Below are 23370 nucleotides of genomic sequence, written 5' to 3' on the forward strand. Positions count from 1 at the left end.
TCTCTCCACAAAAACACTTGCTGAGAACAAAGGATGGAGCTATTTTTCTTTCTTTTTCTTCTTTCTTTTTCTGCATTTTAAAATTTTTATCTTTTATCTTTTGTATTATTTTTATCTGTACAAATTTTAATTAAAAAATTATGTAAGTACTGGAGTTAGTTGAGGTGGAACTTGATACTTTAGAACAGGGGTCCCCAGGCCACAGCACCGGGGCTGGGGTGCTACCTGTTGGGAATTGGGCTGTGCAAGCAGCAGGAAGTGTGTGAGGCTGTTTTTGCACAAGCGAACTTGCAAAACCATCACCTCTGCCTCACTGCCACCGGTCTGGAAAGGTTGGGGACCATTGGTTTAGAAGAGGGAGCTCTGTGCATCAGTTTTGTGTTTATTCTTGTTCCTCAAATTTGTTTAATGAGGTTATTATTATTATTATTATTATTATTATTATTTAGATTTGTATGCCGCCCCTCTCCGCAGACTCGGGGCGGCTCACAGCAATTCACAATTCATGACAAATCTAAATATAATTTAAGATATTTTTAAAAACCCATTAACTAAACAAACATACACACAAACATACTTAACCTTCAGAATGTTGAACCTAAGTACAGTGGAACCTCGACATACGAGCAGCTCTACTTACGAGCTACTCGAGATAAGAGCTGGGAGGGGAGCGACATTTTTGTTCGCCTCCCGAGCTCACATTCGGGATACGAGCGCCAAGGAGCTGTCTCCTGAAGCCGAACACTAACTTCCGCTTTCGGCTTCAGGAGACAGCTCCTTGGCGCTCGTATCCCGCGTGTTTTAAAAGGTTGCAGCCGGCCTGGGGGGCTCGGGGGGGTGCTGGCAAGCCCCCCAGGCCGGCTGCAACCTTTTAAAACACGCGCGCCGCTTCGCAGCTCTCTGCTGAATCCGGAACGCTAACTTCCGCGTTCGGATTCAGCAGACAGCTGCGAAGCAGCGCGCGTGTTTTAAAACGTCACAGCCGGCCTGGGGGGCTCGGGGGCTTCCCCCCGAGCCCCCCAGGCCGGCTGCAACCTTTTAAAACATGCACGCTGCTTCGCAGCTGTCTGCTGAATCCGAACGCGGAAGTTAGCGTTCCGGATTCAGCAGAGAGCTGCGAAGCAGCGCGTGTTTTAAAACGTCACAGCCGGCCTGGGGGGCTCGGGGGCTTCCCCCCGAGCCCCCCAGGCTGGCTGCAACCTTTTAAAACACGCGCGCTGCTTCGCAGCTGTCTGCTGAATCCGAATGCGGAAGTTAGCGTTCCGGATTCAGCAGACAGCTGCGAAGCAGCGCGCGTGTTTTAAAACATCACAGCCGGCCTGGGGGGCTCAGGGGCTTCCCCCCGAGCCCCCCAGGTCGGCTGCAACCTTTTAAAACACGCGCGCTGCTTCGCAGCTGTCTGCTGAATCCGAACGCGGAAGTTAGCGTTCCGGATTCAGCAGACAGCTGCGAAGCGGCGCGGGTGTTTTAAAACGTGGCAGCCGGCCTGGGGGGCTCGGGGGCTTCCCCCGAGCCCCCCAGGCCGGCTGCCACGTTTTAAAACACCCGCGCTGCTTCGCAGCTGTCTCTGAACGCTAACTTCCGCGTTCGGCGGCAGCGGTTTTTTTTGTTGTTGCACGGATTAATTGACTTTACATTGTTTCCTATGGGAAACAATGTTTCGTCATACGAGCGTTCCGACTTACGAGCCTCCTTCCGGAACCAATTAGTCTCGTAAGTCGGGGTTCTACTGTAATGCCTTGTTTAGTTATTGAATTCACATCTCACTGATACAGTAGTCCCTCACCTATCGCTGGTGTTACGTTCCAGACCTGGCCGCAATAGGTGAAATCCGCGATGGGGAATTTATCGACTGATAGTACTTATTTAAGTATTTATATTGTAATTGTTTGGTAAGTTTTCATTGTTTTAAGTGTTTATAAACCCTTCCCACACAGTATTTATTTTAGATACAGTATTTAAATACAGTATTTACAATTTTAGATTTTTTAAAAAAAAAAAAACCCTGCCGATCGAGTTCGGCAGGCTGTTTAAATCTGCCGATGGACTTCCTCAGAAACCCGCTATGAAGTGAAGCCACAGTAGGTGAAGCGCGGTATAGCGAGGGACTACTGTATAATAATTTATTAAATACAGTGTTTGATTTCAATAGATTTTCCAAGTTCTGGAATTGGCAAATGCTGAAGTGATATCTTTATTTATTTGATTGATTGTCTGCCTATCTTACCACAGGGTAACTCTGGATGCATTACAGTATTAAAAGGATATAACATATAATACTAACAAGGTACAATAAAAATAAATATAAAAATATAAATACCCTAAATAAACATGGAGAAGGAGGCAGTGCATAGGATAAGCCCGGTGTGTGTGTGTGTGTGTGTGTGTGTGTGTGTGTAATCTGTTATTAATCTGCCAATAATAAATTTAATTGGGGGGCTGACTCTTGATTCCTCTTCTTTATCCTTTAAACTTTAAAGAGTGCTCAGAAGCTATTAGGATCTATGAATTATTTTCACATTTCAACTAATAATAGAAACCTTATGTTAAGATTAGTGGTTGAGGAGGTGGGATTCATCCCAGATGGTAGTCAGGTATGTGCAGTTTTGACTTTTATTGGACATTGTTAGTCTATAATGAGATTTATGGTGGTAGTTGATAAACTGTTTAGCAATTTTTAATGTACTATCTAATAGGTTTTGGGCAGTCCACAGCAAATATGTCAAATAAAAAAATAAAATAAGATTAAAGCAATCATATTCCTGACTGAATTAATGCAATAACTAAGTCATAAACAAAGTTTATAAAGTTTCATACACCAAAGTAAATCAAATAAACATTGCAATTCATCTGAATATAGTTTTAATATCTCATATGTTGTTTATGAGAATTAAACCAGAAACACCTTCTTTGAATGAAGATGACTTTATTCAGGCAGAGAGGAGCTGTGTCTGCTCTTTTGTTTATCTTTAACCATTGTTCTTTTGATCGTGCATAATTCTTTAGAAAATGATTTCTTGGAAAAGGTTGGTTATGCCTATGGAAGTTTGCAATCTAAATTGAATCTTAATGTACTACTTTTATCTTAAATGTTTGAGAATGTTGCTTTGATCATCCTAAATAGGTGTGTTAAACTTTAAAGAAGGGATGCTAAAATTATATAAGATCCTGGGATTTGTTTTTTTCAGTGTAAGGTTTCTTGTTGAGTTTATAATGACAAATCGTTTTATATGAAAAAGGAGTCAAAAACGTATAAATAGCAAAAATAGAGGATGAGGAAGTAAAATACACCATAGTCCCTTAAAGTAACTAGGATTGTGGACTATAGCTCTATTTCTTTAAAAACATATTCAACATATTTAAAATGTATTGAATAAAACCTACCCTATTTGAGATCTTCTATGCTATTTTTTATAGATGTAAATACACTGTGTTCAGTAGTCCTTGCCCTTTTCAAAGTGTGAGGTTGTGGTCTATGTGACTTAATCTAAGGATCTGGAAAAATGTGTTATATGTTTCTTGGATATTTTGGTTTCATAGAATTAGTAGAACAATTTAAATCATTGTTCCATTTGACCTTATAAAGCTTCAAAGTACTGTATAGCTGTGCACTATTTCAGCTTTTTGTACTGCGTTTAATTACTTTTAATACTAGACTAGCCATTTAAAATGAATTAAAATAGCACATAATTTGCCTTGCTCTTTAAAAATGCTGACCCTATTAAAATTCTAAATAATGGTTAAAGGTGTATGTTGTTTTGTGTTTTGGGCACAAATCATTCTAACTAAAATAATAGAAGTCTCTTCGTTGTCTTTACTAAACAACTTTGTAATATCTTTTTGTGTGGGTTACAATATTTATTTATTTATTTATTTAGAATTACTACATTTTAAGCTTCTTACAGATTCTTTTCACATTTTAAGGGCTCCATTACATAAATCCTCCAGTTCCCTTTGATATTTTTGCAATCTAATGCCCAGTTATTCATCTCTTTAATATTTTTTATTGGTTCACTTTTCTACAATCTGGTATTCTCTGGACTTTTTAGGCTACTATGCTCGTCCTCTTTAACTAGCTATCATGCTGCTTTGAAATAGATTAGAGTTATATTTTAAAACATTCTGAAGCTAATCAGCTTGGGAAAAGCCTGGATCCTTTTTCTTGAACTTAACTGTTCTGTCATGTCTTCCTGATGCAATTTTAGACATGATGTAGAATATTCAATGCAGACTATATTTGAAGATTGCACACAATGGCTGCTTCAACTTCAGCGCCTTCTTCTATCTTTAATCATTAAAAGTTACCATCTCCATAAGAATCAGTTGGGTCCCTTATTTATTTATTTATTTATTCATTCATTCATTCATTCATTCATTCATTCATTCATTCATTCATTCATTCATGTATTCATTCGATTTTTATGCCGCTCTTCTCCTTAGACTCAGGGCGGCTTACAACATGTTAGCAATAGCACTTTTTAACAGAGCCAGCATATTGCTCCCACAATCCGGGTCCTCATTTAAGGAGTTTGTTCTGTAAATCGGGGAAAAAGTAAGGTTATGGTAATTTTTTTGCTCAGCTGCCCTGAAGGAGAAAAAAAAAAATCCTTGTAAGGTATTTTATAACACATCCCTTTTGACTTCTATGATAGTGCTGTTTTTTTCAATATGACTTTCATAAAAGAATATTATAATTAACTATATCTCTAGTGTCTAAATTTCTAATAGTTGCTCTATATTTGGATAAACATAAAAATAAGTGATCTATGTATGTTGTTTTGGAGCTATGTATTCCGAGATATATGACCAACCACTGCTGATAGGATCTTAGTTTCTGATCCTTTGAATAGTTCTTTTCTGCTGATTTCAGAAACAAATCTCAATTCCACTTTCTATGTGTATAAAATAAAAGTCCAGTTTATTTGGATATCTACTGTAGCTTCTACGCAATACAGTATAATAGGATGAAATGGAAGATTTTGCAATGTTTTAAATTAATTTTGCTGTAACCTTTTTATTGCTAAATTCTTTCATTCATAATACCAAAATAGAGATAGAATGTCGATTGTGTAGTTAAAAACGAGAAAAGGGTAAAGGTGAAATATCAAGAGTTCTTAGCTGTTTCTGCCATTTTAATAGCCAGGATTGTGGTGAAATGTATAGGTAGTCCTCAATGTATAGGTCTTGGGAGGAAAGGGCTCTTTCCTAGAGGGCAAAGAGACAGTGGTGCTTGAAATGTCTGGTGGGTAGGAAGAGGACAAGTAAAATTGACTTTGCTAAAAGCAAGAGAAAGGGACATTGGTTTAGTTCATTTGATTTAAATCAAATGATTTAAACCAGTGGTCCCCAACGTTTTTTCCACCAGGGACCAGTTTCAGCAAGACAATTTTTCTATGGCCCGGTGGGGGCGAAAAGGGGTGTGGTTGGGGGCGGGATTAAGCATGGGGGTGCTGGTCCTCCCCGCCCCTCTTTCTCGCCATCGCCCTGTGGCCGGCAGAACCTGCCTCCCAAGCCCTCTTGCCCAGCGGGGGCTAAGCGCTGGAGACAGGGGGTCAGGCTGGCCCTCCTGCCTCCCCCCAGCCAAAAACGCAAAAGCGCCCCGCGGCCGAAGCCAAAAGAGGCTTGAGCCTCTCAGTCCTTCCCGCCCCTCTGTCCCGTCCATCGTCCTGTGGCCAGCAGAACCTGCCTCCCGAGGCCTCTTGCCCGGCGGGAGGCGAAGCGCTGGAGGGAGGGGGTGGCGGCATGAGGACCGGCAGCTGCTGACTCCACGGACCGGTGCAACATGCCCCGCGGCCCGGTACTGGTCCGCGGCCCGGTGGTTGGGGACCCCTGATTTAAACTATAGGTGATGTTTCTAGTAATTCTTTTGCCGATTAGGATGATGAGGCTTTAAAATTTCTACATAGATAAGACATAAAATATGGAGGAAGAGGTCTTTTGTTACAATATCAGAGAAGATATAACTTAAATTGTATTTGTCGTGATGAGTACATATTAGATAGATAAACAGACAGACAGAGCTTCCCCAAAAATACGACATGTCCCAAAATTAAGGCCAAGCCTGATTTTTGAGGTTGGCATAAATATATGCCTTTCGCGAAAATAAGCCCTAGTGAAGGAGTGGGCATGGCCAGCAAGGAGGCAGCCCTTCTCTTCTCCTCTTAGAAGTTCAGCCCCTTAATTACTCTTAGCTGATCAGCTGAGCCAGTGAGGTCTATGTAATTCAGCTCAGATCTCGAGCTGCCGGTGTCATCCCCCTTTTCCTGCCAATCATTTGTTACTTGGGATCACAGCACAGACACACATCTCCAAAATGCTACAGCCTTTCATTCCTGGGAAGCGTATCTGTTCTGCGATCCCAAAGAAAGAATGGTGTGTGTGTATGTGTGAGAGAGAAAGAGATCGAGATCTAATCCATCCAACCTCAGAGAGTTATCCAGGGTTGATAGCAATGTTCTCTCCTTCCCCCACCTCCCTCTCTCTCTCATATGCAAGTACCCCACCCCTCCCAATGCAGCCATATCATTGCAAACTCCTGCACCCCCTGCCCCTTCCACTGCCTGCAGTATTAACCGTAGACCTCACCCATCTGCTCTCAGGCCCAGGCGCTGTGTCTAAGCATCCACCACAGCGCCAGCATTGCCGCTCCAGGACTTCCTTGGCAGACTGGTCACCTGTGGTAGAGAGGCCTCCATGCATGGCAAGTGGAAGTCAACATGCGCTTTTAGTGGCTGTGTCGTGGAGCAGTTGTGGAGGACTACAACGGCCGGCCTGGTGTGCCCCACAGCTGGGTGCGGGTCTCCGGGCAGGGATGATGGAGGTGCTGCAGATATTGCTGCCGCCACCTGTGAAGGCCCTGGCTGGCCCCCTGTGGCCAAACTCAGCCGCAGCGAGGAGCATTGGCCATGGTTGGCTGGCCAAGCTGTGTCTATTGGGGCTGCCCTCGGTGCGGCTGCTCGGCATTTGGCTGCTGGTTGCCTGGAAAGAAAAAGCCAGGCCTGTGGGAGAAAGGAAGGCAAGTAAGAGTCCTGTGAGGCACCCTTCCCCAGGAAGAGCCTGGCCTGGTCACCATCCAGTCTGGTGACTCCTAAGGGCTTCCCACAGGGTGATTGGAGTGTAGAGGAGTGGGGGGAGGGGAAGGGGAGGTCCCCAGCAACCATCATCATAGAGTGGGAAGCAGACTCCCAGAGCGGCCGCTGCCCTGGCTGGGAATTGGAAGCCGCACAAGGCAGAATTTGGGGTAGAGAAAGAAAGACTTCTGTTTCTACTGCTTCTGCTTTTGGCTGCATGCAGGGAAAACAGCAGGAACAGAAGAAGTCTTTCTTTCTCTCCACCAAACTCCACTCTGCGGCTTCCAAACCCAAGCCAGTGGAGCAAGAGTATGCTTCCCACTCTATGGTGATGGCTGGAGCTGGACCCTGAAGGGGGAGCTGACCCGGGCTGTGGCTTCCATGATGGATGCTGGCAATGTTAGCTAAAGTCGCCCACATTGACGTGGTGAGACCTGGGAGGCACATGAGCCGGGGGGAGTGCACTCACGGAGCTTGGCGTCTTTGGGCCACTCGTGTTCTACACACACACCCTGTGGGAGGAGAGGGGCTTGATGGTGGCACACGGAGGGAGCCTCTCACTGCTGGACTCCCAGCTGTGAGTGTGCAGGCCGCCTGGGACTTCCTGCATCTCCGAAACAATAAGAGACCTTCCCCTCCAATAATAAAGATTCAAAAGAATGTAATAGAATATAATAGAGGTTCAAAAAAAAATAAGACCCTGTCTTATTTTCGGGGAAACATGATGTGTGTTTGTATGTGAGTGTGCGCACGCACATACATATATACAGTGTTCCCTCGATTTTCACGGGGGATGTGTTCCGAGACCGCCCGCGAAAGTCGAATTTCCGTGAAGTAGCGATGCGGAAGTAAATGCACTATTTTCGGCTATGAACAGTATCACAAGCCATCTCTTAATACTTTAAACCCCTAAACTGCAATTTCTCATTCCCTTAGCAACCATTTAGATTATTACTCACCATGTTTATTTATTAAAGTTTATTAAAAAAAAATATTTATTAAAGGCGGACGAAAGTTTGGCGATGACGTATGATGTCATCGGGTGGGAAAAACCATGGTATAGGGAAAAAACCAGCAAAGTATTTTTTAATTAATATTTTTGAAAAACCGTGGTATAGCCGTTTCGTGAAGTTTGAACCCGTGAAAATCGAGGGACCACTGTACATACACATATATAGACAGGCAGCATTCTTTTAAAATCAATTTACACTTATTTTTCTATTTTTCTTAGTTTTTTATTTTTGTAACTATAAACATTTATAGAATTATAAAATATACAGTTATCGGTTGTTTAATTAAGATATGCAGATGAGCTTATGTTATCCTAATTGTGCCTTCAGTATCGGAATAAGGTATCTACTCTTTCTGAATAGAATACAATAGAATCTTTGTTTGAAGGCATGCGAGTATTCCTTTACAGTACCTCCGCCAGTAAGCATATTGTACTTCCTTCTTTTGATAAAAAAGATAAATGAATGTAATTATTTTCCCTCACTGAGGCCAGATTCTGCCTTTAATATTTTTCTTTGTTTGGGATATTTCTATATGAGACAAATTTAATGACTTCCCCATATTTTCCACAAATGTATGAAGTGGAAGGTACAGTTATTCACCTGTCACATATATAAGACAAGATGAAACAAAAGGCTGAAAATTTGGAGGTTTAGAGTATTGGAATGGCTAGCTATTCATTTGACAAGCACGAGTGACTAACTCTGGAAACAGTTGCCTTTGTTCTTTTTCTTTGATTAATAGTTATGTGTTAAATGAGTAGCCTGTATATCTATATAATTCTCAGGTGTATCTTTGGATTTTAAGTTCCTGAATGATTTGCAGCCCTTTAAGTCTTCCTCTTTGCTTTTTGCTTTCCAATTTTTAAAATTCCATTTCAAATTTTTCAAGCAGACTTTTTCTGACTGTTTAGGTTTTTCTTTATTTCCTTTTGTTTCCCATTTTGTGTTTCTAATAGTTTTCATTTATGTGAAAATCTAGTGGGAGGGGTTGTCATTGTAATATTCAGTTCAGTTTTTTTGCTTTGCTTTTCCAATGTTGTATCCTTAATCGTGGTATATTGTTAAAAGCCTCTTTTGCAAAAGAGCAACAGAAGATGATTTTACTTGGGAAACATTCTACAAATAGTCCTTTGCTTATGGCTAATTGCTTAATATCTGTGTGTAGTTATGAAAGCTTCGAAAGGGGAGCTATATGACCTATAAAATATCTCCAAGCATAGCAAAATGTCACACTCTCAATCCCCTACCATCAAATGATTGCCATCTGGGCACTTGGCAATCCATTGACATTTATGACCAAATGCTTCTCAATCATATGATTGCAAGTTGTAATCTTCCCTGAAAAAGATTAAAATTTATTTCAGTGGGGATATAAACAAACGTATGAAATATTGGATATACAAATGAAAGTGTTTTGTTAAGTTGTCAGTTATTTTGTGAGAAGAGACTATGAAGAGTGACCTGCCTAAACTCTTTACTTAAGATTTACAAAAGAGACTTACTAAAGTTGTCAAAGGTTATGTGAAAAGAGATAGAATAACTCTGTTGTGGATAGAAACCTAAGGAATCCTATTTGATATGTGAGAAACTCGAATAATTAGAATATTGTGAAAAAGTTCATTTATTTCAATAATGCAGCTTAAAAGGTGAAATGTAATATATGAGACTCATTACATGCAAGGTAAAATAGTTCAAGCCGTGATTTGTCATAATTGTGATGATTATGGGGTACAGCTCATTAAAAAACCCAATCCCCCATCTCAGAAAATTAGAATATTACACACAATCAATGAAACAAGGATTGTACATAGAACAGTATCGGACCTCTGAAAAGTATAAGCATGCATATGTACTCAGAACTTGATTTGGGCCCCTTCTGCAGGAATTACTGCCCCAATGCAGCGTGGCATGGAAGCTATTGGCCTGTGGCACTGCTGAGATATTATGGAATACCAGGATGCCCCGAGTCTATGGAGAGAGGCAGCATACAAATTTTAATAATAATAATAATAATAATAATAATAATAATAATAATAATAATAATGCTTCAATATCGGCTTCCAGCTCTTCTGCATTATTTGGTCTCATGTCTCTCATCTTTCTCTTGGCAAAGCCCCATAGATTCTCTATGGGATTCAGGTCAGGCGAGTTTTCTGGTCAATCAAGCATGGTAATCCTATGGTCATTGAGCCAGGTTTTGGTGCTTTTGGCAGTGTGGGCAGGTGCCAGGTCCTGCTGGAAAATTGAAGTCAGCATCCCCATAAAGCTCGGCTATTGAAGCAAGCATGAAGTGCTCCAAAATCTCCTGGTAGGCTGCTGCATTGACAATGAAGCACAGTGGACCAATACCAGCAGATGACATGGCTCCCCAAATCAACACAGATTGTGGAAACATCGCACTAGGCTTCAAACATCTTGCTGTGTGTGCGCATCTCCATTTTTCCTCCATACTCTGGGTCCTTGGTTTCCAAATGAGATGCAAAGTTTCCACAGTGTGGAAAAAATAATTTGGCAAGCCATGTCATTTGCTGGAGTCGGTCCACTGTGGGCCAAAAGTAATCATCACAATTATGACAAATCATGGTTTGAACTATCTTGCCTGGTATGTAATGAGTCTCTCTTATATATTACGTTTCACCTTTTAAATTGCATTACTGAAATAAATGAACTTTTGCACGATATTCTAATTTTTCGAGTTTCACCTGTACAAGTTTCAATGTATAGACTTATTTAAATTAACTCTGAAAAGCATAAGCTTTGGCAAGATTTTAAAACTATGGGGCATGTCCGTTAACAAATATGGCTCCCTGTCTTGTGCTGGGGCAGAATTACCCTCGTTCAGAAAACAGATCACAGATAATATACAGTTAGTGTGTTAGTCCTGTCTCAACTTTATTTAACTAGTTTCAGGCTAATTACTTTGCATTATTGCACATGTAGTAATATTACCAAAACTAGATATCTTTGCTCTCAAACAGAAGCTGGCAGGCTGAAAAACAGACAGTGCACAGGACGGACTTTCTGGCTACTGACCATTTAGCTGGTAAGTTTACAGATACACATACACACACCCGCAAAAAAATTGGGTGGAAATGTCTGCACGTCTTATACTCTGAATATTGCTGTGGGGGGCTTGCTGATTAGCTGTTCTAGAACGGGCCACAGTGGTGGTGAATGAGCCGCAACAAACAGGCGAGATGAATGCTGGATTAATGCTGAGAGGTAGAGGCAGATTTTTTTACCCTTATTTTCCTCCCCCAAAAGTTAGGTGCATCTTATAGTCCGGAGCGCCTCATAGTCTGAAAAATATGGTAAATGTGAAAAATGCCAGAGTAGGAAGCTACTAATTATAGCAGACATTCCAAAGAGGTAGTGATTTAAATCATCTTTGAATATTTATCTGAATGTGGAATATTTTGTTAAGCTAAAAATCCAAAAATTGTTAATGTAAAAACAATTGCAGATGTTCCAATAGCTCTGTGTCTTGGAATTTGGTAGCATTTCATGTCTGTTTCTAACATAAAAATAATGTTATGATGATGTTGTAAAAATAAGACCAATTAAAAAGGAAACAGTTTCATTGTGTCAGTCTTTTACTAAATAATTTAGGAAAGGTACTGCAGTATGGATAAATTATGTTGCGTTTGAAGACTTTCTTTGTTTCCTCAACCAAGGTCAATTGTACATCTTCAAAAGAAGTGGCTAAACTGTTATAATGTATTTTTCTATTTTCTGTTTCTTTCCTTTTTTTAATGTCACTATACTACCAGTTATCATTTCTCTTTTTTCTTACCTCCAGTGGCATACCCGGATTGTGTGTGAGTGGGAAATCAACCATGAGCTCCGTGGCAGTTTTGACCCCGGAAAGTTTTGCTGAACATCGCAGTGGCCTTGCTCAGCAGCAAGTGAAAGGTAAAAAAGCAAAACAAGGTTATTACAAAATCCCATGTGATAACAGCTGCAGAAATATTATCTTGCTGCTATTATCTTGCTTTGTTACTTTTAGGAGGATGGTTGAGACTTTTTCTTTGATTCTGCAAACTACAGTATTTAGATTAATAATAATATACGGGTTAAGAAGCTATTTGAGCATGCTAGATAATCTATAGATAATATTTTTTTCAATTTTGCAAAGCTATTTTTAGAAACATCTGTATATTATAATCTTCATTCATTTTTTTCTCTATATTGAATAGAATAGATGCTGCCCATCTCATTATCAAACACAACATTGGGCAGCTTGTAATTTTAAAATGTATACTATTTTATATATTTTAGACAGTTCTTTTCCAACTTAATAATCTCTAGATGTTAGACTGCCGTTCTCGTTATCTGCTATCCTGCTAATACAACCAATGTCAGCTGGAAAAACCAAGCTGGGGGAGGTTTCTGTTGATAGTAGCTTGCAGCATGATTAATGGATAGAGACCCTCATTTGGGGGGAGTTATTTGCCAGAATTATATTCAGGAATTTTCAAGTTGCCATTCACAGTACAGAAAAGCATTACATAAAATAAAATTGTCTGATTTCTTATTATTGTATTTAATTGTTCTTTAGTCCAATAACATCAGTTCTTTATCCAGAGAATAAAAAGATGTTAAAAGTAGCATTCCAACTGTATAGCATAAAATAAAGGATGTGTTAATAAAATAATACCGAATATAAAAATCCATAGAATCTCAGATTGTGCACATCTGTAATTAAATATCAGATAAATCTGTGTTTGGTACAGAACAGATGAATACAAAAATGGGAGTATAAAATATAACCCTCAAACAAGAAAAAATGTTAATCTTTTGATCCTTTTGTTTAGTAACAATCTGAGGTCTACTATAGAACCACTAAGTGTTTCAAATTAATTCTTGTGTATGGCAGTTTTGATATTATAGGAAATTGATTTGGTCATTATTTATAACTTGCATATTAATTAAGATACTGTCAGCCCACAATAAGTATTAGTTATAGGTATAGATTTCTCTTGATGGGATAAACTCTAGTTATCTGTAAAACATGTTTTCCTTATCTCCCGATAGACAGAAATTATTATTATGGATTAGTAAATAGAACACTGCTTGATTTCAATTTGGTATTCCTCAATAATAAAGTTTATATTTTTAACTAACAAATTAATATTGTATGTTAACAGTCAGATGCTAGGAGAAGAAATAGTATAGTCTGTTGACCATTGTCTATAAAACCATTCTTTGTTTTCCTTGCATTTGCCACTGTAGTTACAGCTTTAAATGCTGAAGAAGAGAACGATCCTCCAACATACAAAGATGCCTTCCCCCCTCTCCCTGAGAAAGCTTGTTTGGAGCCAGCCCAGGAACCTGCTGGTGCCTGGAGTAAAATCCGACCAATCAAGGCTTCTGTTATCACTCAGGTCAGTACAAAGAACGTTTTCTTCAGTGTCAAACCCTGTTCAGGCATTTAGAAAAATGTCCTTCAGGATGCTTTTAGTCACCTATCTTCATTGTGGGAGAGAAAATGTAAACAAAAGAACTGTTTGAGTATGCCTAAGGCCTTTCCCTGAAATATGCCAACAGATAAATATTACGCAGTTCTGGAGAATTCTGTAATTATACAGTGAGGCATCTTCTATGTATTGATCCCTTTAAGTAAGTAACATGTTCTCTCAAATTAGATGCTATAACATTACTCCTATGCTAATGTACTAAAATATATAGAAAAGCTAGCCTTATAAAATAACTTAAAATGTAAATGTATTTTCTTGGTGGGATGGAATAGTAGGTTCCTTTATTTATGCAGTGTTTTGTTCCCGGAAATTCAGTTCTCCGTACTGAAGGAGCGGGTCCAGCAGTCACATGGGTTGCTCATGTCCAATCCGGTGGAACTGAGCCTAGTGTTAAAAAAGCTTGCCGGATCCGCCCCTTCCCCAGAATTCGCTCAACCACAGATGCCAGTCTATCGGGATGGGGCGCCCACGCCCAAGGGATGATAGCCCAGGGCACGTGGTCCCCGGAGGAAGCTTCCAAGCCAATCAATTGGCTAGAGTTAAGAGCCGTTTCCCTGGCTCTGAAGCATTTCTCTCCTCGCATTCCCAACCGGCACGTTCTCATTCTCACCGACAACATTGCCACAAAAAGCCATATCTGCAGACAGGGGGGCACGAGATCCAAAGCCCTCATGAGGGAGGCCCTCAAGTTAGGCCTTTGGGCGGAAAAACATCTTCGGTCGCTCCTAGCCGACCACATCTCGGGGAGCCTCAACGTCCAGGCGGATTGGCTATCTCGAGCAACGATAGACCCAGGAGAGTGGAACCTCCATCAAGACCTGTTCCATCAAATCAGCCTCAGATTCGGCCTACCAGTCCTGGATCTCTTCGCGACCAATGCGAACGCCCAACTCCCTCGCTTCTTTTCCAGATTTCCATCCCCGGGAGCAGAGGCAATCAATGCCCTCCGGAGTCCATGGCCTCCAGGCCTACTCTACGCATTCCCTCCAATTCCAATTCTCCCGGATGTGATTCACAAGGTCCTCACCGAGAGGGCCCGAGTAATCTTAATCGCCCCTCATTGGCCCCGCCGGCCCTGGTTCGCGGATCTCCAACAGTTGTCCGTCCAGGACCCTTGGCGACTCCCCGTTTCGGGGGATATGCTGCGGCAGGGGGCCTCATTCCATCCAGACCCGGAGTGGTTCCACCTCACCGCCTGGCTGTTATCAGGAGAGACTTAGAACTGCGTGGTCACGACCCCGATACAGTGGAGGTCATTTTAAAGGCCAGAAGGGGTTCGACCAATCGAATCTACGACCACACGTGGTCCAAGTTTCACCAGTGGTGTCTACAGGAAGGCCTTTCTCCCCTGTGCATTCCCATACACAGAATCATTTCCTTCCTTATGCAAGGTTTCCATAAAGGACTTTCCACGCATATCCTGCGGTTGTATTGTGATAGCTCGTTCAACATTCTAACACCTTCCCTTCGATCTTTTCCTTCAAAAGTAGTAAGAATTGTTTATCCTTATTTATTTACTTGCACTAATAGCGCCAGCCGTTTGTGGCTCGGCTTTTTTCCTTGGGAGAAGTTGCGGTTTCGTTTTCCCCCGGCTGTTTTGCCGTTTACGATCCCCGCTGCCGCTTGTGGATTCTTTTAATCCTTTGGCCTGGAGGTCTTGGTGCAAGTATTGATTCATTGATTCATTATTGTATAAAACGTTAAAGGGCTTAAGAAATACCTCCTGCGGAGTGAGACGCTTGTTCTAGTCTCCTGGACTTAGTCGATCGCTTCCCCTTTAAGAATTTTATTACGGAGCGATTTTTCGGCGCGAAGGCCTTCGCGCCCTTTTTAAATTTAGGTCTCTCGTGTTGGCCTCCTGCCAGCCGCGTAGGCCTCAGTCCACCGCGTGGATCCCGGAGTGGGCTTTGGGACGCTCAGGCTTAATTCTCCACCGGCTAAGCCTCCAACCAGAGTGCCTTGGTTACTTTAATTAAAGTTTAGGGAGGCTGGCCCCGCTGTATTTGGGGGCACGAACTCTGGGTTTGCCCAGATTGTCCTCAAGTCTCAGCAGCTCCGAGGCCTCGGAGCAGGATCCATTCCTCTTGGGAAGGCTTTGAAATTCTTCTCCCTAATTATTCAGTTATTTGGCTCAGCCTGGTCTTCTGTTAATTTTCAGACTATGGCTACTTTTCCCAAGAGAGGCACAACTAAAGGTCCCAGAGAGGCCAGGCCTACAGGCGATGAGATTATCAGTATCCCCCAGGCCTCGACCTCCTCTTCTTCAGGGGCCCGCCCCTCGACCAAGGTCACCAGGGCTGAGAAGAGAAGGGACCTAGCCCTACAAAGAATCCATGACAAATCAGCAAAGCGTTTGAAAGTACAGGCCCAAGTACTCAGTAGTCAAGACCCCCCAGAGGCTTCTAGTCTGCCTCCTTCTGGGGTCCCTGTGTTATCTCTGGATGAGCCAAACCTAGACAGACCCCAACCTAACCTATGGGGAATAGGTCCAGAGGAACCAGATCTTATTGAAGATTCCCCCCAGCCAGGATCCTCCCAGGCCCTCAGGGATTCTTCTGCCATTCCTGCTGATATTTCTAGTTTACCTCCTGAATTCCAATCTATTTTTTCTGTGTTGTCCAAGGCCATTGATGCTAAATTCTCTACCATCAATGAGCTTCCCTTACCTCCTCCACCTCCTCGTCCCTCCCGCCCCTTGGGTTCTTCCCCAGCGGTTAGAGCTCCTATTCAGGATGATTCAGATTCCTCTCAGGACGAATATGAGGATATGGAAGAGGATGAGGATCCCTTTCAAGGCCTCTCAGATGATGAGGAATCCCAAATAAAGGTTCCTTCTCCAATTACTATTTTTCCTTCTCAATTGTTTAAATCTCTCCTCCTCAAAGCTAGAATTTCTACGGGATTGGCGGCCCAGGAGAAACAGGCCTCCACATCCACTGATCCCCCGGAGGAGAATTTACCTTACTTCACAGAGGAACAGGAGGATAACGAGGTAATTCCTATGCCTAAATTGTTTAAAGATGCCTTACTTAAACAGTGGGATTTCCCAGCCTCTGGGCTTAATCCCTCAACCAAGGACAGGAAATTGTACAAACTTTCCTCTTCCTATGAGGAGCTCCTATCCTTTCCTAAACCGGATGAACCTGTCAAGATCCTTCACTCGGCGGCTGCTGTGCCAGGCGAAGCAGAGGAAGTCCTCCGCCCAGAGGACAAGCGGATTGAACAAATGCTCAAAAGAGGATTCACCGCAGATTCCTGGGCCATTAAAAGTTCTGCAGCGGCTTCCTTTTTCTCCAGAGCTATGCTTCTCTGGCTTCGCCAACTTCAACAGCATATTCCTCCCGATGACTTGAGAGGTCAACAAGACTTCAACAAGGTCTTTGCAGCTGCTCAGTACGTGGCTGATGCCACTTTACAATCTACTAGATTTTCTGCTAAGTCTATTGCAGCTTCTACAACGGCAAGAAGACTCCTATGGATTCGCCCTTGGCAAGCGGGAGTACGCCAGAAGTGGCAGTTATCCCTGGGACCCTTAAAGCGCGACCTTCTTTTCGGTGATCTTCTGGATCCACTCCTCACGGAAACCACGGACAAGAAGAAAGTTTTGGGTCCAACCACCAAAAAGGCTACCAAAACGCAGTCCTTTCGTCGCCCAGGGCGTCAGCAAGATCAAGCGGCTTCCTATCAGAGATCTCCAGGTCAGTATTCCCCCCGTTTTCGTTCCCAAGGTAGGAACTCCAGGGGCAGAGGGTTTCGCTTTCAAAGGGGAGCGTCCTCTAACAGGGCTTCAAAGAAACCTAGATGGTAATTTTTCCTCAATTCCCATAGGTGGTCGCCTAGCCCATTTCGCCTCTAATTGGCGTCTCACCTCCAAGGACCCTTGGGTCATTGACACTGTTCAAACAGGCCTTCTTTTAGAATTTATTTCTCCCCCCCCCGAAACGTTTTATTTCCTGCCCTTCTCCCAGGTCCTCCTCAGATTGTAACCGTATGGAGGAGGCCATTTCCCACTTATTGTCCATCAGAGCCATCCAACCGGTTCCTTCCGGTCAGAAGGGTCTAGGTTTTTACTCCATCCTATTTATGGTTCCAAAATCCTCCGGAGGTTGGAGAGCTATTTTGGATTTAAAGAAGCTGAACCTATTCATCAAATATAGGAAGTTTAAGATGCACTCCTTATCATCTATTTTGGCCGCCATCCACACGGGAGATTTCATGGTCTCTTTAGACCTCACGGAGGCTTACCTCCACATTCCTATAGCCAAATGCCACAGAAAATTTTTGCGTTTCTCCTTTCAAGGCAGGCATTTCCAGTATAGGGCGATGCCATTTGGCCTTTCCTCGGCCCCTCGGGTTTTTACAAAGCTCTTGGGGTCCCTGGCGGCCTATATCCGGGCGTCTCCCATTCACATTTTATGTTATCTTGATGATATTTTGATTCATGGGAACTCCCTAGAGAAAGTGAAAACAGACCTTTCTGTCACCATGTCAGTCCTTCAGGACCATGGATTTTCCATCAACTTTGATAAAAGTCATCTCCAACCTTCCACATCCATTTTACACCTGGGATCCATTATTAATTCAGAATCCTCCCAGGTCTTTCTCTCTCCCGAGAGAAAATTCAGTATAGGGGAGTTAATTTCTTGCATTTTATCTAAACCTTCAGTATCCATAGTATCCCTGTCTTCCCTTTTGGGGAAGATGGTGTCATGCATAGGCATCATTCCCTGGGCTCGCCTTCATGCTAGGGAACTACAGTGGCTCCTATTACCCTTTCAGAGATCGGGGCACAGCAACTCAAATCGTCGCATTGTCATCCCACCAATTGTTCGCAGATCCTTCAAGTGGTGGAAGTCTCCGGCCATGGACAAAGGATCCCCGTTCAGGTGCCCGGATCAATTTGTCCAGCACCCTCCGGCGTCATCTGGCGGCCATTTCCTCTGTCCTAGGGGGCCCCCACAGACAGCCTCTCCGATCCTTCCCAGAAGTTCAGGAATTCCTCAAGGGCATAGCCAACCTTAGACCTTCCAAGGTCCACAGGTATCCATCCTGGGATTTGCCACGGGTTCTCCACTCCCTCACGCAGGCACCATACGAACCCCTAAAATCGGCGTCCCTCAGATACCTATCCTTTAAAGTAGCATTTCTGGTGGCTATTACCTCTGCCCGACGCATTTCGGAGCTGGCTGCCCTCTCAATCAGGCAGGACCTTTGTCAATTTCATCAGGACAAGGTAGTCTTGCGACTGGACCCCACCTTCTTACCCAAGGTCAGTTCCATGTTCCACAGAACTCAGGATATTGTCCTACCTTCCTTCTGCCTCCAACGAGACCATCCCTTGGCTATTAGATGGCACACCCTGGATCTCATTAGAGCGCTGAGAATCTATATCCAACGCACAGGACCCTTTCGGAGGTCAGAAGCACTTTTTATAGCCTATCACCCCAGAGTCATGGGTGCCAAAGTGTCTTCAACAGTAATAGGCCGTTGGATCAGAGGGACTATATCTAAGGCCTATGAGTCGGCCTCCCTCTCAGTTCCAAGGAACATCACAGCGCATTCCACCAGGAGCGCAGCCACTTCGGCCGCTTGGGCGACTCAAGCCCCGTTGGAGGAGGTCTGCAAAGCAGCCACTTGGGCCTCGCCAAATTCCTTCATCAGGCACTACAAGATTGATTCATACGCTTCAGCGGACGCTGCCTTCGGCAGAAGGGTACTCCAATCCGTTATCTCACACGATAGCAATCTAATCCCACCCTAGGGACCATCTATTGGGTATGTCCCATGTGACTGCTGGACCCGCTCCTTCAGTACGGAGAATAGGCGTTGATTGCTTACCTGAACGCCTCTTCTCGTACGGTGAGCGGGTACAGCAGTCACTTCCCGCCCTTGTATGTGTCTTCTTTACTTTCCTATAACCTTCTTCCTCTAACAATGAGAGTTGAACACTACAGAGCTTCACAGCTGAGCCTAGTCTATGGATTCGCGAATTCTGGGGAAGGGGCGGATCCGGCAAGCTTTTTTAACACTAGGCTCAGTTCCACCGGATTGGACATGAGCAACCCATGTGACTGCTGTACCCGCTCACCGTACGAGAAGAGGCGTTCAGGTAAGCAATCAACGCCTATTCTGCAAATTTAAATGAATTTAACAGAATTTGCTGTTTAAGATTGTACCAAAAGTATTTGTTGCAGAAATGCCTGCTAATTGAGCGAAGGGAGCATGTCCTTTTAGAAACGTTAAATTGAAGAAACATTTGTTTCATGTGAACAGGTATTCCATGTGCCCCTAGAAGAGAGGAAGTACAAGGATATGAACCAGTTTGGGGAAGGAGAGCAAGCCAAAATCTGCTTAGACATCATGCAGAAGACAGGAGCTCACCTGGAGCTATCTCTTGCAAAAGATCAGGGATTATCAATAATGGTCTCTGGCAAGCTTGAAGCAGTGATGAAGGCCCGGAAGGAAATTGTAGCTCGGCTTCAGACCCAGGTGAGTGATTTGACTCTCCCTATGATGTTATTTTGCAATAGAGGTTTAAAGGCATAGGGTCCATTGAGCCAATATTTTATGAACCAATTTATAGAGTACTGTAGAGCAAGGGACCTCAATCCCCAGACTATAGACAGGTACCTGTCTGCGGCCTGTTAGGAAATAGGCAATGCAAGCGAGAAAACTTAATCTATACATGCACGGGATCTAGGTAGCATGCGATCCATGGAAAATAGGTTATCCATAAAATTGGTCCCTATGCCCAAAAGGTTGGGGACCACTGCTGTAGAGTTCTTGGTGCTTTCTGGGGTTGTTTATTTTCTTGCAGACATTTGCAGTCATGATATGAAATGTCTGCAAGAAAACAGCCAAACTCAGAGAGCATCAAGAATTCCACAGTTCAATCTTGAGCTACAAATATTCTCTTTCATTGGTATGATATGTACTGCATCTTAAGAGCCCAAAAGAAAGGCTTAAAGAATGCCAGATTTTCCACAAAATAAAGTTCAAATATTTCTTCATTCTACAGCTTTATTTCTGGCCATATACCTTACCGGGAGTCAGTCATCACAGCATGTGATGAGTTTTGAAGGATATTCTGCGTAGTTTCAGTTTTTATATATTAATACACACACACACACACACACACACACACCATATACATATATGTACACACACATATACATACTCCAAGTCTTCGGAGAAGGGCAGCATACAAATGTAATAAATAATAATAATAATTAATAATAGTAGTAGTAATAATAGTAATAATAATAATAATACGCGCACGCGCACACACATATTTTTCCTGATAATAGAAAAGGAAGGGAGACTAGTATAGATCTATTTGACGGAAAATATATAATATATTTTATAATATAAAATATATATCTGCCATCCTTTTCATTATCAGCAAAAATATGTTACACACACACACACCTTGGAATTTTCACCTTTTGAAATTTTATATTATTTTTATAATTTTAAACTTTTAAATTTTAATTCTGATTTTAATGTTAATTTTACTGATTATTGATTATATATTGATAATATTGTACGAATACAGTATATGTACCTGAAGGAGATGATGAGTTAAGAAAGTTGCCCTGAAAATAAGTTTTTTTGTTAAATGAAAATTCCATATGCAAATATATTAAATATCTTTGGCATGAATGTACTTGTGGCCTTATAAAGCAATGTGTGTGGTTTGTTCTTAGCTATATTATCAGGATCTTGCAGTATTTTGGTTAATTCCATAATTTTTTCTGATAAGTGAAAAATCTTACTTGTATTCTTTCAGCCTGAGCAGTATTAGTAGGTCATCTTAAAAGAGTACAAGAAAGAAAGAGGTTTTTGCTTTAATCTGTGTTTTTGAATGTAAGCCTGTCTGTTTATTTATCTATATCATAAAACTAGGTATTTTACAAAAAATAGGTCCAGATTGTGTGAGCCCATGTTTCATTTTGCACTGATGAGATTGGTAGTTTTAGCTGAGTTCTTCTGTTTGTTTGTCTTATTGTGTTTGTTATTTTTACTTTGTATAGGTCACACATAGACATGTTTGAAATGAATGACCATATCAATTAATAAATAAGAACAAGACAGAAAAATTACAAAAGCAAGTTAAGTCCAGGCTCCCAGCCTCATGACAGATTGGGCTCTGCAATATGTTTTCCTAAGAGAAATATACAGATAATCCTCAGCTTATAACCACTATTGAGCCCAAAATTTCTGTTGCTAAGCAAAACGTTTTATGATCTTTCTTGCCTCAGTTGTGTGAATCACTGCAATTCTTAAATCAGTAACATGATTGTTAAATGAATCTGTCTCCCCATTGACGTGCTTGTCAGAAGCTCACAAAAGATGATCACATCATCTCAGGATACATCAACCATCATACGTATGAGTTAGTTGTCAAATGTCTGACTTTTAATCGTGACTGGGGATGCCGCAATTGTCATAAGTGTGAAAGACGGTCATAAGTCACTTTTTTCAGTGACATTGTAACTTTGAATGGTCATTAAAAATGTTGTAAGTCAAGTATTAGCTGTATTGGATGAGCAAATTCAGCTTAGAGAAGAGTCTCAATAGTAACGGACCCGAGGCATAAAAGACATTATAGGTAATAGCTAATAACCAGCACTTTGATTATACCTGGAACTATTGGTTAGCTAGTGAAGTGACCAAATAAGTGCTATTCACCCACAGGTCTTACTTTCATTTATCTTGTTCATAATAATAAGCAATAAATTTTACATTGGAATTTATCACTTTGAGTAGACAGACAGACAGTAGATGGACGGACGGACAGAGACAGACAGATGGATGGATGGCTAGATGGATGATAGATAGGCAACAGGTAGACAAGCAAGCAGACATCAATGTTGTGCTAGAAATAGAGTTATTAATGCAATTGAGTAAGACAATGACTAGATATATACAGCATATCAGAGGACAGGGCAGGATTTTTATTTATTCTAAAGTAGGAAATAATGCAACATGCAGTTTCCCTCCCAGTTATTTGAAGTGTCTCAGTTTTGCTTCTAGGCAATATATGAGTAAACACTATATCCCATGTGTTTGTTCATCAGGGTAAAATTTGACAAATACTTTTTTTCCGATTACTAAGCTATAATATTGAAAGAGAAATTCCCTCCTATCTTACCACAGCTAAAAGAAAATTTCTATACTGAATTGGTTGGTGAAATGCATCTGTATTGATGAATTAAAAGTGTGCATTTAGTGCATGCTCTTTTTTATAGGCTTCAGCAACAGTTGCCATTCCCAAAGAACATCATCGCTTTGTCATCGGAAAAAATGGAGAGAAGCTACAGGACCTTGAGCTCAAAACTGCCACAAAGATTCAGATCCCCCGCCCGGATGACCCCAGTAACCAGATCAAGATCACTGGCACCAAGGAAGGAATTGAGAAAGCTCGACACGAGATCCTGTTGATTTCTGCTGAGCAGGTAAACTGTATTTGTAGTTCTGTAATTGTTTAAGTGATTCTGAAAATACTAGCTCAAATAATCCTTTTTATAAGGGAGCATTCTTAGGCGAAGCTGGAGTTCACCCAGACTTACATTAAGCAGTTCCTTGTTTGGCAAGTACTGTTTTAGGAAGATGCTGTGGATCACAAGAGTATTGCTGTTTTAAAGTTCGTGACAATTTATAATTCTTTAACTATCTAAAATCAAATTATGTTAAAATTCATCAAAATTATTTCTGATATGCCTACTGGTGATTAAATATTTAAATTATTTACATACAAAGTATATAATAAGCTGTAATATAGTATTTCTCTTAGAAAGGAAAACAACG

General features: G+C 41.8%; 1 protein-coding gene across 3 annotated transcripts in view; it reads left to right on the forward strand.

Moving 5' to 3' along the window:
- Positions 1 to 23370, forward strand: part of HDLBP (high density lipoprotein binding protein) — a 74182-nt gene that overhangs the window by 21589 nt on the left and 29223 nt on the right. For all 3 annotated transcript variants that reach the window (XM_070753224.1, XM_070753225.1, XM_070753226.1), the window contains exons 2-6: positions 11062 to 11126; positions 11883 to 11995; positions 13316 to 13467; positions 19834 to 20049; positions 22812 to 23018. In XM_070753224.1, the coding sequence (XP_070609325.1) occupies positions 11920 to 11995; positions 13316 to 13467; positions 19834 to 20049; positions 22812 to 23018 (651 nt within the window). In that variant the 5' untranslated portion in view covers positions 11062 to 11126; positions 11883 to 11919. The remainder of the gene's footprint in view (positions 1 to 11061; positions 11127 to 11882; positions 11996 to 13315; positions 13468 to 19833; positions 20050 to 22811; positions 23019 to 23370) is intronic.

The sequence above is a fragment of the Erythrolamprus reginae genome, chromosome 5 (genome assembly GCF_031021105.1).
Source record: "Erythrolamprus reginae isolate rEryReg1 chromosome 5, rEryReg1.hap1, whole genome shotgun sequence".
NCBI lineage: Eukaryota > Metazoa > Chordata > Lepidosauria > Squamata > Dipsadidae > Erythrolamprus > Erythrolamprus reginae.